The sequence below is a fragment of the Anser brachyrhynchus genome, assembly GCF_964034855.1.
Source record: "Anser brachyrhynchus genome assembly, chromosome: Z".
NCBI classification, from domain to species: domain Eukaryota; kingdom Metazoa; phylum Chordata; class Aves; order Anseriformes; family Anatidae; genus Anser; species Anser brachyrhynchus.
This window is the reverse complement of record NC_137697.1, coordinates 29952490-29968986: the sequence shown is the minus strand read 5'-3', so window position 1 is coordinate 29968986 and position 16497 is coordinate 29952490. Positions and strand designations below refer to the sequence as shown.

Genomic DNA, 16497 nt, shown 5'->3' with positions numbered 1-16497 from the left:
AGCGGGGTGTGGAAACATCAAATAAACCTCCCTATGACACTGGGGCAGCTCCAGTGACATTATCTGTAGCTAACCCAAATGTAATTTTGGGACATTCCTCAGCAGAAACACATAAAACTATCCCTTCCACTAAATTCAGTGTGATAGAAATTCTGATTTTCAGGTGCCTATAGTTATGAGATTTGTCTGATCCACTTGTCATAATAGGAAAAGTGAATGAATATTCTTTGGCTACATGGAAGCTTAGTGATACAGTTGTAAAACACTATGACCAAAACTAAAATTATCTCAGGCAAGAAAACCTGCAGTTGTGCCAACTCTAAGATAGGTAGTGGGATAGGTAGTGTATGAGTGGCTTGCATCAGTATGACTTGTACCAGACTAATGACAGCAGATGAAATAATTCTAGGGCAACTGTGCATGTAGATAAGGTCAATGTCCTCTGTTTAGGTCAACAGCTTAAAAACAAATTAGAACGTCAGCTTTAATAAAAGTAAGTTTATGATGTTTTAATAAATATTGATATTTGATAAATATTTTAATCACAATAATTGATGTTCCTTGATGTTAGCTTTTGGCAAAGAATTTGGTTTTGTGTAGGCATATAATTTTTGTGGCAGAATATTATTATTATTTAAACAAGGAATGGTTATGTTAATTATATGGGTAATTATGGAGGGTGGGTGGGTAGGGGTTTGGGAAATGAACAGATCAGATTTTTACCTTCCACTGAAATACTTTCTTTGGTCATAAATTTGCCTGTATTGTTTGGTGCTGCTGGCCTGGAAGAAAGATTTGGCAGTGCTTGTTTGGACAGATGACTTCAAGTGATTAGCAACCTGATATCAGATGCTGGCAGCAGGATGCTAAAAGAACATGCTAATGTCCTCCATTTTGACACGCTGGCTCAATTTTGTAATGAGCTGGCACTATTTATGATTCCATTTTTATCTTTTAAATGCCATGACAGATGGTAGGTCCTACAGCCAACTCTATTGCCATCGAACTGCAGAAAGCATGAAATGTTGGTAATGGTGAAATCAAACCATGCAACATGTCCTCCTAACTGTGCCTGGGAGTTGTCCCCTAAATTTCATCAGAGTGAGGAGAATATTGGCTGTTCTCCATTCCCCAGGGAAAGATGAAGCAGCCATAAACCAGAAATAAAAAACAAAGTCTCCCCAAGTACAGAAAAAAAAGGACTTCTTGGACATGGATAGCTTCATCACCTGTAAAATCAATTGGCATAAAATATTTGCATTGTAATGTTCAATCTGATGTATAATCAAGAGGTATGCTTCTGCCTGGTATTCTGTAGAAGATTCTGGATGAATCTTCACTTTCACAAACTGAATTATCCTCTTTAAGACTTTCACTTGCATATGGTTTGAGATATCCAAATGATTGTACAGCCATCTAAGGAACCAGACAAAACTCACTTCAGCTGCAATCTCCCAGAAATTTTGAGATATAGATAAGATCTTGACTGAATATGATTTGCCTTTTTTTTCCCTTAGCATACTATTAATCATCATTATTCTAATTCTGTATTTGATTTTAGCTAGATTACTAATAGCACAACGCTTTTACCATTGGCACAATAGCATTAGGTCAGTGCAGACAGATGTCTCTAGGTTCCCAGCTGGGAAAACCATCCTCAGTAAACATATTTCTAACTGCTATATTGTCCCTGCTCTGCCTATGCTCATTCCCATCTGCTTCATGGCATTTTGCCTGCTTACAAGTTGATCGAGCCCTAATCATCCAGCATTGGTGAAGTCAGTGAGGAGTTTTAGATGGACAGCCTGTGTGACACAGTAAGCTACATCATGACCTACTGAAGGTCACATATTCCAAGCGCACAACTGCAGACCAGGTTCTGACCCTGTGATTCTTTTAATACTCCTCTGAAGTCTGTAGGCAAGAGACCAAGAAGAGGGAAAAAATTGAAACCTCAACCAGTCCTCATTCCACTTATATATGGTAGAAGTGTGATAGATGGAAAGCAGCCAGCTAGTTTGGCCCACATATTTTCTTTGACATGCAGTGATGTCCCTCACAAGATCAACAGTCAAAGTGTTGCCGTATGTGCACTCAAAGGATTGTGAAAAAAAAAAAAAGAAAAAACAGGTAATGTGAATAGCATTTCTTTACACGGCAGCCTTGGTCCAAACAAAGTCTTGGGTACTCTGTTCTCACTCAGACAGAACAAACTTGTGTGAAAACCAATCTCCAAGAAGCTTTAGTAAGTACTATGTGCCACAATCAGCGAAAGCTCTGTAGAGAAAAAGGTAAGTCTCATTTATTGTATGATGATGTGACATGAAGATTCATGAGATGTTTCCAAGACAATTTTTATTTTTCTGTACTATCAATGGGTTTTGTTACAGGCATGACAATGTGCAATGTTATTGCTTTCAGACAAAAATATTTAAGTAGTAATATTGGCAATGAATCCTAGGATGAATATTGAAGGTTAAAAGACTGGTTTTCTCTTAATTTTTATCTAAAAAAAAAAAAAAGATAATAAATGTCTGCAGAGCATGCTGTCACTTGTACTCAAAAGCCCATACCCAGCTGGTAGACTTCCAACAGATTTTCTCTCCATACATGGGTATCTTTTTCAAGTTTAGGAAAGGAAAAATAACTGTAAAGCATAATCATGTCTTTAGTATATCTGAAGAGCTATTACAGCTTGGGAGAGAAGTATAAGAAACTATGCTGCTATTAATAGAAATTCCCAGCATGGAGTAATAATTCTGCAGATGTGACTCTTTGATAAAAATCTGGTATGGACATCTATATTTTTTTAAATTACTGTAGCAACTTGTACAGTTCTGCCCAATACATTCATCAGATCCTTAATATTTCAGTGAAATTTCACTTGGGTTTTGTAAAGAAACATAATTCAGTTCCTCTGAATATACAGAAACGTATAGGCTAGTGCCCAATCTAGTCTATAAAGCACGATGAGGAGGGATCTCTACATTTCTTTTCCCACTTTGCTTTCTTTAGGTAGTTTGGGGACTACTAGTTATGACAGGTTTGCAGCAGTGAACAGAACAAAACCATTGTCCAGGCAGACCATGTACTTTACACACCTCTTTCTGTAATTTGTAGGCAAAGCCAGCATTTTCACTTTACCACTGGCAGGTAATCAGGTGAAGATATAGTTAAAGAAAACATCTGTATCTGTGCCCCCAGCCAGCCCTTCATTTTAGACATGCTCCGTCTGTACCTGAGCTAGAAGATCAGATCAACTCTGTTAGGACTGCTGAGACTGACAGGTGTATTCTCAAAGCCATTCCTTTGGCATTTTGTCATATTCCTGCAGAGACATTATACCTGGCTATATTCTTTCATGTTTTAAAGTTATACATCCACCCCACAGACTGGGTTTGATCTCAAACCAGCTCTAGTCTTCATGTGTTTTGCAGTATCACCACAGGCAAGTCCTGTAGTAAAGGTGTGTGTTATCATTTCATTTCAGTAGATGGTGAATCAAGACACATGTTGAAGACTACCTTGCCTCTTTTTGCCAGATTCATCATCAGCAATGGACTGAGGACTAAGCATGGGACATTCATGATCTCCTTGGAGGCAGTCGACCAAGCTTTGCCGACACTATCTAGGAACACGGGGTTAAGATTAGTGGAAGGTGCTATGGTACTCCTTTCTCCTGATGTCCTGCAGCTTTCAGATCCAGACACAGCTAATGAAGACCTTACCTTCCTCTTGGCTCAGCTCCCCCAATATGGTCATCTCTATTATCGAGGGGCTGTGCTACTACAGTACAATTTCACCCAGAGAGATGTGGACAACATGGATGTTGCATACAAGCACCGAGGTGGGGATTCCCAGATTGACAGATTTACATTTGTTGCAACAGATAGGACTAATCAAGGCTTCATCGTGAATGGGAGGGTGCAGATCGAGCCAGTGGCATTCACCATTCAGGCAAGTGTGACCACAGGCCTACTTAAAAGAGATATATAGCATGATAAGGTGGGAAATGCACTGATTTTGACTAAGCTTAGAATTGCTACTTGCTGCAACCTATTATTTAACAGAGATATTTATAAGCTAAAAGGCTTGCTTTCTGTGTTCTAAGTAATTACCACAATACATTACTCAGAGAAATATATATACATATCTATATATAGATAGATAGATATAGGAAAGGAAGAGATTAAGAGATACACAGAATTTGTGTTGCTCTCCCAAGCATGTGCTGCATCTCACTGCATGACGCAAGCAATTGTGCAAACAGAGCCTGGAAATCTCACATGGAAAATAGTACTTAACTGGAAGTCAGATTTCTTCTGGAGCAGACAGTTAGTCAAAATGATAGTTGCTCTCCTAAGCAGGCTATTGTGCTTGTAGCAAAAGTAGAATGGATAGAGAATATCCTGATACTGTAAAATAAATATACATTTATCTAACTTTGATTTAGGTGGATCATTTGGACAAAATGGCACCAAAAATTATTCACCTCCACTGCTGTTCTGATGTGGAACTGCTGAAGAATGGTAATTATGGGATCTATATTACTGCCAGGTCCCTGAAGGCATCTGATCCCAATACAGAGGATGACAAAATAATTTTTAAGATTTTACGAGGTCCTCGTTATGGCTACCTGGAAAACGTAACAACGGGTACTGTATTCTATAATCTCTCTCTCTGTCTTTTGGGACATAACCAGACCAGATTTTGAAACCTATCCTGTTAATAGTTGCTTGGCAGAGGAAACCAAAATTTTTTAGCAAACTTTGGGCAAGGTTTGATTGTAATAGGAAAGCTTTTGCACCAAGACCTAAGTATCATGTTCATCACTAATCCTTACAAAGTTTGAGAAGATTGTTAGTAGCTGCAGTTCAGAAACTACTTTTAGGAAAGGAAGCTTGAAAGATTGGCATAGGAGGTAGCAAACTAGAATAAAGTATATATGTACTCTGAACTTTATGACAAGGAGAGTAACAATGAATATCGAACTAGGTCACTTGACCAACATGTCACATGGGAACTAATTGACTGGGGCTTATAATGAACTGGGATGTTGCTGTGTAGTTGTAAAAACAGCTTTCTGGAATTTCAAAGTTTTCTAAGTGCTTAACAAAGAGAAAAGTTGAAAACAGTCTGTATGAGCTACATGGTTCATATAGACTTAACAGACTTTTAACTTACCTTGACTTTTCCTTCCTTTCCCAGGTGGATTTATCCATGAAGGGTTTAGCCAAAAGGATGTAAATAGCAAAATTATACTTTATGTCATCAATCCATTGTGGGAAATGAATTCAGACAACTTGGAGTTTCAGGTCACAGATCCCAGTGGAAATTCAGCGGTTCCCCAAATGTAAGTTTGATCGTCGGTTTTGAGCGCTGTAATGCACTGTGCACATCATCTATCAGGGCTCTGGGGTGGCTTCTGCCTAAGGTCAAATGAATCAGTGCTGGCCTGGAAGCTGAGCAGGACTGAATGTAGCTATGGTTTCAAAGACTCAAACCACCATTTCTTTTGCTGAATAATAGAGAAGTTTTCTTCCCCTCAGGGTAGCAAAATACAAAGGGCTAGTTTCAAGTAAGACTGGGGCACATTTTGGGCCACAGGCCAGGCCTAAGATCATGATGGTGGCGATGCTCTTCAGCTGTAAAAGCTAAGGGAGTCATAATTTTTCAAAAGAGCAATGAAAGAAGGTGGAGGGCACACATCATTCTCTTTGTCATGTAATTCTACAGTTTCAACTAGGCATATTATCCAATCTTCCTTTTGACATATGATAAACCTTTTGTACAAAAATTGCACACTGGGTTATCATCTGAACTGTACTTTGAAGATAAAGACTGAAAGTGGGAGTAACTCTTCAAAAGGGGACAATGTTTTTCTTATTTCTGCAAATAGGACTGAATGTTCCATTTATTTAATCTGAAGTAACTGAGAAAAATAACTGACACTATTTCCCTGTGCTGAACTGGCTACCTGCAAACCACGAATCACAGGGAAGGAAACTTCCCCAAAGAGGGAAAAGGGGAAGGAGCAGACAGGTGGCTTCAGGCTCCAGGCCCCTCTGCAAAGCACTTGAACGACAGAGAGGGTTGAGGCTGAGCAGAGCTGGAGCCAGTGTTTCCGCAGTTACGCACTAAGCCAAAAGATGTCCCTATATCCAAACACATCTGAATGAAGCTAACCTGAGCGCTTCCCAGCTGCCTTGTGCTTGCTCACAGATGCTCTGATATTAAACACATTATTAATACGCAGTCACACTTCATGGGAAAGTATGAGTTCTTGCATATAAATAGCAATGCATAACATAGTTTTTAGAAAAAAAGAAAAGAGAAAACACTATTCTTATGGGAAACAGGAATTTCAGAGAAGTAGAACATATTTGTTAGCTGCACTGGACCCCAGAAAAAAGAGGAATTTGTCTTTTAAGGAAAAAATAATGTTTTCATTATGTTATTTATAAGCTTGTGACTTTTTTTTTTAATAGTTCATCACTTAATTGTCAATGGGTCAAAAGAAAAGCTTGATGTGCATGTTGATACTATTGAAATTGAATCCCACCTTTGATATGACTGCTGCACCACATCAGGATTATTAATACTCTTTAGAAAAAAGAAAGCAAATCAGCTTCTAAGTAGGCTGTCTACCTCTTGGGTATCAGCAGATATTATGAGGACAGGAAGAAACTTCCACTAGTGTTAGAGCTATTCAACCCTGAAAGTTCTAGAAGTTTGTTTTGGAAAAGTTCAGGTTGATTGGTAAGTAGCGCAGCTCATTTTCCTTCATTCTGCTCTGTCTCGTTCATCTCTGACTCTCACTAATTTTTATTACAGCTTTTCAAAAGGTGAGATCTTTATTGGTTACCCCGTGCAGCATGAGATTCTTTAAGGTTCAGTCACATTCCCTATAGGCCATTCTAAAATTGATTATATGAGAAGTTTGGTTTCAGCTACTTCTATGGCTGAGGAGAAATGCACACAGAGAATTAAATGAAGGGTTGTGGGGTGAACACACATATAGAAGCAGTGAAGTCCTGGAGTGTGCCCATACACTAGAGGGGGTGAGTTGGAGGAGAGATGAAGTGGGAGGAAAGGAGGATATTGCAGAGAAAATACTGTGGAGTGACAGTAAAAACAAATTACAGGGATGGTGGGAACCACAATAGCCTGTATTGCTTGGCCTGTCTGATGTTATGGACAAACCATACTCTTTCCAAACCCACTGCAGAACCTCTCTGGTTCTGAAAAAAAATGTTCAAGCTTGGCTTGAGTCAGACAAGGGCTCAACTGGAAGATTTATTAGCTGCTTCTCACTTTGTAATCAGCCAAATCACACACAAATATTTTGACTTGGAAGGAAAGACTGACTATGTGTATTGGCTAGATTAACAGTCGAGAGAGAAGCGCCACCTTACTGACCCTTCAGACAGCAGGGGGTGGGGGCAGCAGGGAAAGGTGGCTTTGTTCCATGCAGGCTTCCCTTCCTCCACCCACAGGCTGGAGCTGCAGTGGTCTCGGATTGAAATGCAGCAGACTGAGTATGAGGTGTGCGAGAACGTGGGGATGCTGTCTCTGAAAATCACCAGGGCAGGACACTCTGCCGATTCTGCCTTCATCGTGGTGAAGGTAAAGCTAAAACCAAAAGTTTTAAATGGAAACTAATAATAAGCAGTGGAGTCTGTTAATTTCTTCCTTGGACTGGCATTGAATGGCAGTTGCATATCACAACGTTTATTCTTTAGGCCTTCATCTTGTTTTTCAGCCTATGCACATGTACAGCTAGGCGTGTCTTGTTGGGACCCCGTGGGGAAATGCTGTACCTTCAGCACACAGCACAGTACAGCGGTTTGGTGAAACAGGTTGCAGCCTGCCATGTACTGCTTGGTTTCTTTGCAGGTCAATGAAATATCTGCCGTGCTGGGAAAGGACTTCACAGTGACTCCCTCCAAACTTGTTCAGTTTGATCCAGGTACAAACAAGTGCACTAATTTTAAAACAAATTCACTGATTTCGAAAGTGTAAACTCTCATTTTGGAGAGTGCAATGTGTTATGTTTTCATAGCTAGAGGAGATACATAGTAAAAATACTTGGGTTCATTTTCCAGAAGTGCTGTGAGCTTCATTATTGTCGTGCTTTGGGTGTCTCTGGGGAAAAAATAATCTGGGAGAGAGTTTCAAAATTTACCATTCAGATATTCAGCTTCACCTGAAAAAAAAAAAAAAAGAAAAAAATTTTTTGCCCATATAAATAGATTATCTAGGTATGAGAACCCATATGCTATCATAATCAGTCCCTTTGCATGTGCTAGCCTTTTGGAGATTTTTGGAATGCATTCTGTAGGCATAGACTAGGATTTATTAGGGTTTAGAAAATGGAGTCCACAGAGGCCTCCTCGGGTGTGCCGTGCAATGACAGTGGAGGTTATGCCACTGCTGACAGGAGTAAGATTTCAATGGCAGAAAGTCACAGTGGCTACAGAGGAGAGAAAATATAGAATGTGTAAAAGGCTGAAATAAATAGCACATATTTGATGGTAAAAATTAGTCCAAGTGCTTATCTTCATTTCGAAAAGAGATACTGGGAATACAGCAAGTCAGTTCCAGCCTGGAGATTTTTACTTCAGCACCTCAGCTTTTATGTTAATTAAAAAAGAGCATCACATGCTTTGGAGATTATGTAGCACTGTATTCCATGGATGAATTCATAAATGTACCTCAGCAGACCACAATTTAAAAAAAAATGTGTGTGTGGGGGGGAAGGTGGAAGTCTGCCCTAATTTTCGATACTCTGAAGCACACATGAAATCCCTGAAACCAGTGAGCCGCTCCTTAATGCCTTTTATTCAGTGTTAGTTTTTTATTATTATTATTTTCTTTTTCATGTTAAATTAGAAGGTGGAAGAAAGATTAGAGAGATCATTGTGAAAAAATCTTTCACACTGTGCTTACACATCACTCCAGCTCTCCTTCCTGTAATGTATTTTGCAATCAAACTTACCCAACTTTGGATGAAAATGGCTAGAAATCATAGCAAAGAGATTTTCTGTGTAAGTCCCCTTATTGAATTTTCCTTTTCTGCTGGTAGCAGCAGGTTCTCCAAGCATGGGGCTTCCTGATTATGACGGTGAGCCACATGAAAGTTAACTGTGAACATGGACAGGAGAGATGCACACTGTTCCTCTTTTCTGGCCATCTTCTCCTTTCAAACAGATGAGCTCCCTCACACAGTCTTTTTGGGTGGCTGTCTCTCAAAGTCCTTTGCTTAGGTTTACCTGGAAGGACCTTCCAGAATGGTACATCAAGTGTATCAATTTCTCAGTCCTCAATTCAAGAGGTTTGATATTTTTTCATTAGTTGTATTTATTAATCATAAGTCTGACAGGTTTGTTTTAAAAGCAAACTTCAACCATGCCAGTTGATGGAATGGATTGACACATTAGACTTATATCAATAAATTGTAAATGAAAGTTAGAACAAAGGCGGCCCTATTGAAGCTTATGGATCCGTAGGTACTAACTGAGCTGCTCTTGGCCAGAGGATTCAAACTGGAAAGAAGCAACTTGGAAGCAATGGAAAGTGTCACAAGGTTGTAGAGATTCTATTTTTCCATGCTGCCCTTTTGTCTTTGATACTAATTCTGGACCTTAGCATTGAATTTATAATGCAGAAACAGTTCCCGAAATTTTTATATGACAACAATGTGTACACAGATTGGCTTCTGCCGTACTACCTCTGACTTTTCATAGACAAATTCTGAAGATTTTTGGCTAATAACCAGTCTAGTCCTTTATCTTGGAATAATCTTTTCTCATTTTCACTAATGCAAGCCTGAATTTACCCAGTACAGACAAGCAACTAAGGCAAAATTTTGCAACCAGATGTACATTGTGCCTTCTGAAAGGTTGTACTTCAAGTCAATGTACTCTTTGATCCATTTGCAGGTATTTTGAATAGCTGTTCCATCTCTAAAACTAAGCTTTCAGCATAAAAAGCACATGCTACATTTTCTCTCGAAAATCCCAATGGAAGTCCCAAATTTATGTATTGTATTGCCATTTGCTGTGTCTAAAGCAGCTTTTTGTTACAGTGTATGCACTTGAAATGAATCATCTTTGTTTGGGAGCAAATTCGAACCTAAAGTTATCTGGGAGAACAGCAGGAGTCCAGTTAGTTGGTGGGAGCACAATAGCATACACAAGCTACTCCGTTCTAGCTACAGACATGTTAATTAATATATTTCTTTGACACTCCAAGTGATTGAAATAGCAATTAAAGAGTAATTAAAATGTTTATTTCTGTTAGGAATGTCAACCAAGATGTGGAATATTGCAATTACCCATGATGGATTAGAGGAAGATGATGAAGTCTTTGAAGTAGTTCTGAACTCCCCTGTGAATGCTGTTCTTGGCACCAGGACAAAAGCTGTAGTGAAAATTTTGGACTCAAAAGGAGGTATTCTCTTTTGATCTTCATCTTTAAACTGTGGGACAATCTTGGCTAGGTAGCTACTTATTGCCAACCACAAGTTGTTCCTAACACTTAACCTTCACATCAAAATGCTTACTTTCTTTTCAGAGAAAACAGGCTTGGCAGTTGCAGACCATTTATTCTCTCACACAATTGTATTCATCCTCTTAGGAAACACAGCATGGATAAAGCAACAAGTACAAAATGAGAAGAGTGGGGGGAAACAAAACACTTTTCATAACAACATGAGTTCAGCTCTCATTTATTAAAGTGGAAAAAAAAAGAGATTGTTGAGTCCATTAGAATTGTTTTTCAGTGATTGTACAACAGTGGTTACACACCTCTGAAAAAGATTGATTTTCCTCTCTAAAAAGAAACATAACAACGAGACACAGCTCTTAGAAATAGATTTTCTAATGCATAGTAAACACAGTCCACAACATTACAGTGCACAGCAGTGATTATTACAGAGCTTAGGCCTTTATTTCTTTATTATTATTGTGTTTTTCAGTAGCCAAATGTGGTGTGCCTAAAAGCACACCAAAAAGTAGCAACTGTAGAAAAATACAAATGATTAGCAAAGCAGCTGAGTCCTGTAAAAGGTGAATAATGTTTTCCCTTCTGGTACTTAGTGAAACAGTATTTTAAATACATGTGTTGTAATGAACGAAGCTTCATTTTACCAAAATTCCTTTTAAAATTTGAGATCTAGTTTCTTTTTAACATTCGTAACATAAGTCAGGAGTTAATTGACACAACTAATTTGAAGGAACAATAGTGTCCTGGGTTTCTGAAGAGGAAATTGACTGGTTATGCTGGAATTATCACTAATATTAGTTAAAGATACCTATCCCTGCCCAAAAATCCAGCTCTCCAAACCCTAATCTATGCATGAAAACAGGTATCTTCTGCAGATACTTGGTAGGGATTCCAATCTATGGTTATGTAGATGCATTATGTAAAAAAATGTACATATACAGATAGCTGCAGTCATAGGCAGTTATGATTAAGAAAACCCTGCAAGCAAGGATGACTGAACAAACAGCAAATCAGCCACATCAAGTGAAAGAATCATCCAACTTTTAATGACAAGCTGTTTATGTGGCCATGTCAACGTGACCAGTTGTCTGATCGTGCAGCTAGAACTGACCATCTGCCATTTTTAATGCTTTCAGGTCAGTGCAGCTCTTTCCGTTCTTCTGGCCAAAGCAAGCATGACTTCTGGAGGAGAGGCACACTGTTTGCAGTTTCCTCAGGCTCCTCATCACCTTCCAGGCCTGGCAGCATTCACTTGGAAGGGATCCCACCACCTCCTTCCAAAGGGATGAGAGAGCACAGAGGGGACACGCTGCAGGAGCACAGCTTGGTGAATCAGTCAAGGACCAGGCTGAGAGTGATAGGAAATGGCAGAATAGTAAGACACTTCTGTTGTGCGGTGGTGGACTGATTTATGTATTCATTGGGATTTGATATCTTCATTTAATTGTCCTATTTCTGAAGTGTTTCTACCTGATTGTGCAATAGGTGTAAACTACCTGCGTTTGTCTTGAGTCAGACCTAAGTGTTACAGGATTATTTAAAAATACTGTGGAGGGGACTGGGGAGTGAGGAGGCACAGGAATATTTCCTGATTTTGAAGATCCACATATGAGAGAGAGGAATGAAAGCAGTTGGGCAAGGAAATGTGCAACAAGCAACAACAGTAATTACGTAGCTTTTAATCTTGTCTAAGTTATGGGTCAGCTAGAAGAAAGATGCAAGGTTTCAGTGAAGTCACTGGAGTCATGCCAATGCATAGAAACTGTACATCTGGTCCTGAAGTTGTAAGGGTGAAAATACTGTTAGCTTAAACAGTGAACAACGCCTGCCCATTGAGTTTTCCTATTTAAGTTATGTTGGTTTAACTAGGTGGTTTTGTCATATTCTGCTATTGTGATCTTAAAAGTTAATGCAATCTGTTTATAAAAACATTTTTAACGTGATTTTTGATGGCTGTTTTCAGAAGCCATTAGTTTGCATTTTCAGAGAGAAAGAGCTAAAATCAAGATATGTTCTGCATGATTTGGAATTTATACCATGTAGCACATCTTGCTAAAATTTTTGTTTCTTTAATGTATGAATATGTCCATCTCATTCTGCTACTGTACTTTTTTTCAGGTTCATCCTTCATCTGTATTTAGAAATGGAACGGATGTATTTTTCAAAGTAAGAGTCTTGCAAATATTGCTCAAACATTTCTGTGATTTCTTTCTGATTCTGTTCTTTCCAGACTTTATGCAGAACAACTTGCTAACCAAGTTCATTGCTTCATTGTGACGAATACTTTATTTTTCTATGTATCTTTCTTTTTCATTGGTGTAATTTTCCCTTAATTTCCAACAATTTGTACTATTGCTGGGGGTGGGGGCGAGGAGGTGGGGAGGGGAGGCAGTATTTAAGAATTGCTTGTAAGAGCTAACTCACTGTTTTACCCTCCTGTTTTGCTCGTTTGTGGTACTGTAAATCCAAGTATCATGGGATGGTATCACTCAAAATGGAGGATGACACCTCATCAGCTAAAGCAAACAAGAAGGCTGAAGTGTCAGTAATTAACCAAGCACAAACGCAGATAAATATCGTCTCCTCTAGGAAGACAGAAATCCCACAAGCTGATAAGGCAGAACTGGCATCTGAACCAAGCTCAAGCCATGAAGTATGAAACCTTTTCTTCCGTAGGAATTTTTACCATCTGTTTTCAGTCATGCTCTTTTCCAAAATGAGTTAATGCCTCTGAGATCAGAAGCCTAACTCCCCCTGTTCCAAAACTGAGTTTGAACAATACACAGATAAATTAACAACTTAATCCTTGCAGTTTTCATGTCATGAAGTTTTAATATAAGAGCTGTTGCATCTGTTTCATGTAGCTTGTGGTTTTTTTTTGTTTTTGTTTTTGTTTTGTAATTATTTTCCTTCAAATGTTCAACTGCCATTCCCTTTTCCAGGACTTCAACTCCTTTCCAAAGGCTTGTACACCAGATTTGAAGGGGCTCTTGCATTATGAAGAGAGCACTCAGAAGTTATTTCAGTGTGATGGGATAATATGGAAATTCTGGAGTTCCCAAAGCAAGGTAAAAAGGTCACCATGACTATCCATCTGAAGCAGAGCATGGAGTCTGCAAAGCATAAGACTCTGAAGCAAAGGACCTGCCTGTAACAACTACTGACTTGTGCTTGCAGGGAATAAAAGAGTTATCCAGAGTCAGGTTTACTGAAGAGACAGAATCCCAGAGACAAGATGAGGGCTTGATTGCCGTGGCTACCTTTTGTTTCTGTCACCCACAGGTGCTTCTAGACAAACTGCATGGGCACAGTTGTCTTGATGCTTGTGGGAATGTAGGCATGGGAGAGTCAGTAAATGAAGTCTATGAGAGAATGGGTGGGATTTAGTAAATTCAACTCACTTAGGTATTCTGTAAGCAAACATCCTCCCTTGCCACTCACGATCTCATACTGAATTTTTGTTACACTTCATTCCCTACACAAACTGCAGGAGCCAGGAAATGTTATCCAAAACAATGTCCTCTCTTAAGAGGATTTCTGGATCTGAAACTTTGTGTCAGCTTTATGCTACTGATTATAAACCATAGAGTCCTCTGGCAGGCATGTAATTCTTTACATCTTCTAAGTGATGCTTTAGCTTTATTGACATACACCATATTTCATGTTCAGTCGAATTCTGGAGAGGCTATCAGCAACACCTTCAGCCTCAAGCCTGATTACTAGCGCAGAGATAGAGCACTGTGAGCAAGAGTCTGTTCTGCCTTTTCATCTTTTATTTCAGGAGGTGAGCACAAAAAAATGTCCCTCCGGATGGAGTCATCATGATGGGAACTGCTATTTCCTGGTAGTGAATCACAAGGTCACCTGGAATACTGCTGCTCGAGCTTGCAGAGAACAGTAAGACACTTCTCCAAACAAATGTGTTTGCTGTGCACTGACTGTTGCCCTGAACTGAATGTTGATCCTGAGGATGAGCTCACTTGGATAAGCCCTGCTTTTGTTGTGCTGCACAGCTACAACATGATTGAACAAGTCCTGGGATTCTGACCCAGTAGAAAATTCAAATATTATTAGTGTCATACGATTTTGGGTGGTTATTGTACTATATTCATTATATGAATGTCTTTCTTCAGCCTTCTTTGATCCACCACTTCCTTGACTCTGCCTTCAGTTAATATTAGCAACAGCTCTATGTTACCAGCTCCTCTGTGCTGCATGGTATTCTTCTGAAGATGTTGATTCAGATTCTGTAACTACTCAAAAACTTTGTTATCCAATTTTACAGTAAGCTTTTGACTTCTAAGGATAAATGAAAATTAGTAAATTATAATAATAATTGTAACAGAGTAGGAGGCAAATACAAAATCCACCATACAAGCCAGCCTTGCACTTTGGAGGCGTGCTTTGTGATTTTTGTTTTAGGAGCAACCGTTTAGGACTGGAAGGAATGCTAGCCTTGGTAACATTGAGCTTGCCTGGGATCATGCATGTTCTGTACCTTGTGTTGAATTCTGAGCACCAGGCTGAACAAAAGGACGGGCTTTAATAGCCCCTTTCTATTGCTCCATGAAATGAAAATTGAAACACACAGATGGGTTGGAGATGGAAGAAACAGAATACATTCAGGAAGTGGTTGAAGAACATATGGGCAGCATGAAACATGTACAAGCATGCATAACAAACCTTGATTTATTCTAGTCAGTTATACCAGTTTGTTTTGTCTTGGTAACAGGCGAAAGCAAAGTCTTAGTTCCAATACCTTCCAGATAATGGAAGATAGTCTTTATGAAAACTCACCACAAATCTCAGATTGTTGATAGTTTTACCTAAAGTGTTGGGTTATCCCAGTAAAGCTGTCAGTTGTGAATATTCTAATATTTCTTCCCGAAGGACTCAGCATTCAGTTGATTCCTGGGGAATTCTCACTGAATTAATCACGTCTGTATGCTGGGAGGTGTTCCCATTTCTTAGAAGAGTGTGTTCCCAGGGACCCATACTGTTTGTGGAAGATAACTTCCTGCTGAAGGCTATAGTGTGTAATACAGAAGTTAAACTGAGTAACAGTAAGTTAGTGACAGCGTGAAACAGCTACACAAAGAGTCAAGGCATATCACAATCCACAAGCAAGTGAATCCTAGGGCAATGACAATTTAATTAATGTCAGATTACCACAGACTGACGAAGCTTTATCATGGTAAATGGAGTACTCCTGACCTCCACCTGGAATAGATTTACAAAAGTAGGACTCCAGGCACACACTTTAAAGTGTTACTAGAAGATAATATATCTTATTTTGTGCTTTTGTCCTCCTCCTCCCATGCCCCCATCATCCACCACTGCCAGTTCTGGTATTTCTGTAATTAATACTTCTACTTTTACTGTTGGCATTTAATTGGCTGAAGTTTTCCAGTAAGCAAAGGAAATCAACATGGATGCCACTCCTCAGTTTTTAATAGATCATAGAAACATCAGATATTGAATAAAAAGATTAGAATTGACTTTCACGATATCAGCCAATTTCACTGAAAAAATAAGGGTATTTTTTATTACTAAACGAGTAGCAATATTTTCAATTTCTATTCTATTTTCTTGCTTGACATTCGCTCGTACGTAGATCAGGACAAAAAGCACAAACAGCAATTTATCATGGAAGCAACTGCTGTCTGGACATAACTGTATGTACTTGGGCTTATGTAAACCTATTTGGGTTCCATCACTACACATTGCAGCAGTGAGCTTTGATGTGTGTTGCATCCATTTGTTACAGGTGGCATACCACTCTTTGGTTTCCATGTGCAGAGATAGAAGACAACATAAAGATGGGCTTGTCTTGACACAAGTTGCTGAATAGTGATAGTGGGGTTAAAAAAAACCTCAGCTAATTGCACATAAAATCTTGTACCATTTCTAAACCTCCTCCAATCCATTGGAGAGAAAGGTGGTTTAAAACTCTTTTCTCTGTGTTTGTTTCTTATGCATGAAGAGACTCTT

General features: G+C 39.0%; 1 protein-coding gene across 13 annotated transcripts in view; it reads left to right on the top strand.

Annotated features, from left to right (window-relative positions):
• The window catches only part of FREM1 (FRAS1 related extracellular matrix 1), a 72503-nt gene that overhangs the window by 47131 nt on the left and 8875 nt on the right, over positions 1–16497 (top strand). For 4 of the 13 annotated variants that reach the window (XR_013943471.1, XM_080573866.1, XM_080573861.1 and 1 more), the window contains 11 exons: positions 3543–3957; positions 4454–4655; positions 5209–5353; positions 7497–7626; positions 7897–7969; positions 10303–10452; positions 11643–11881; positions 12625–12672; positions 12977–13159; positions 13449–13574; positions 14288–14403. Coding sequence is in view for 10 of the 13 variants with exons in the window: in XM_080573866.1 (XP_080429992.1) it covers positions 3543–3957; positions 4454–4655; positions 5209–5353; positions 7497–7626; positions 7897–7969; positions 10303–10452; positions 11643–11881; positions 12625–12672; positions 12977–13159; positions 13449–13574; positions 14288–14403 (1827 nt within the window). In the remaining 3 variants the exon portion in view is untranslated. The other 9 variants (XR_013943472.1, XM_080573870.1, XM_080573868.1 and 6 more) reach the window with 8 other exon arrangements.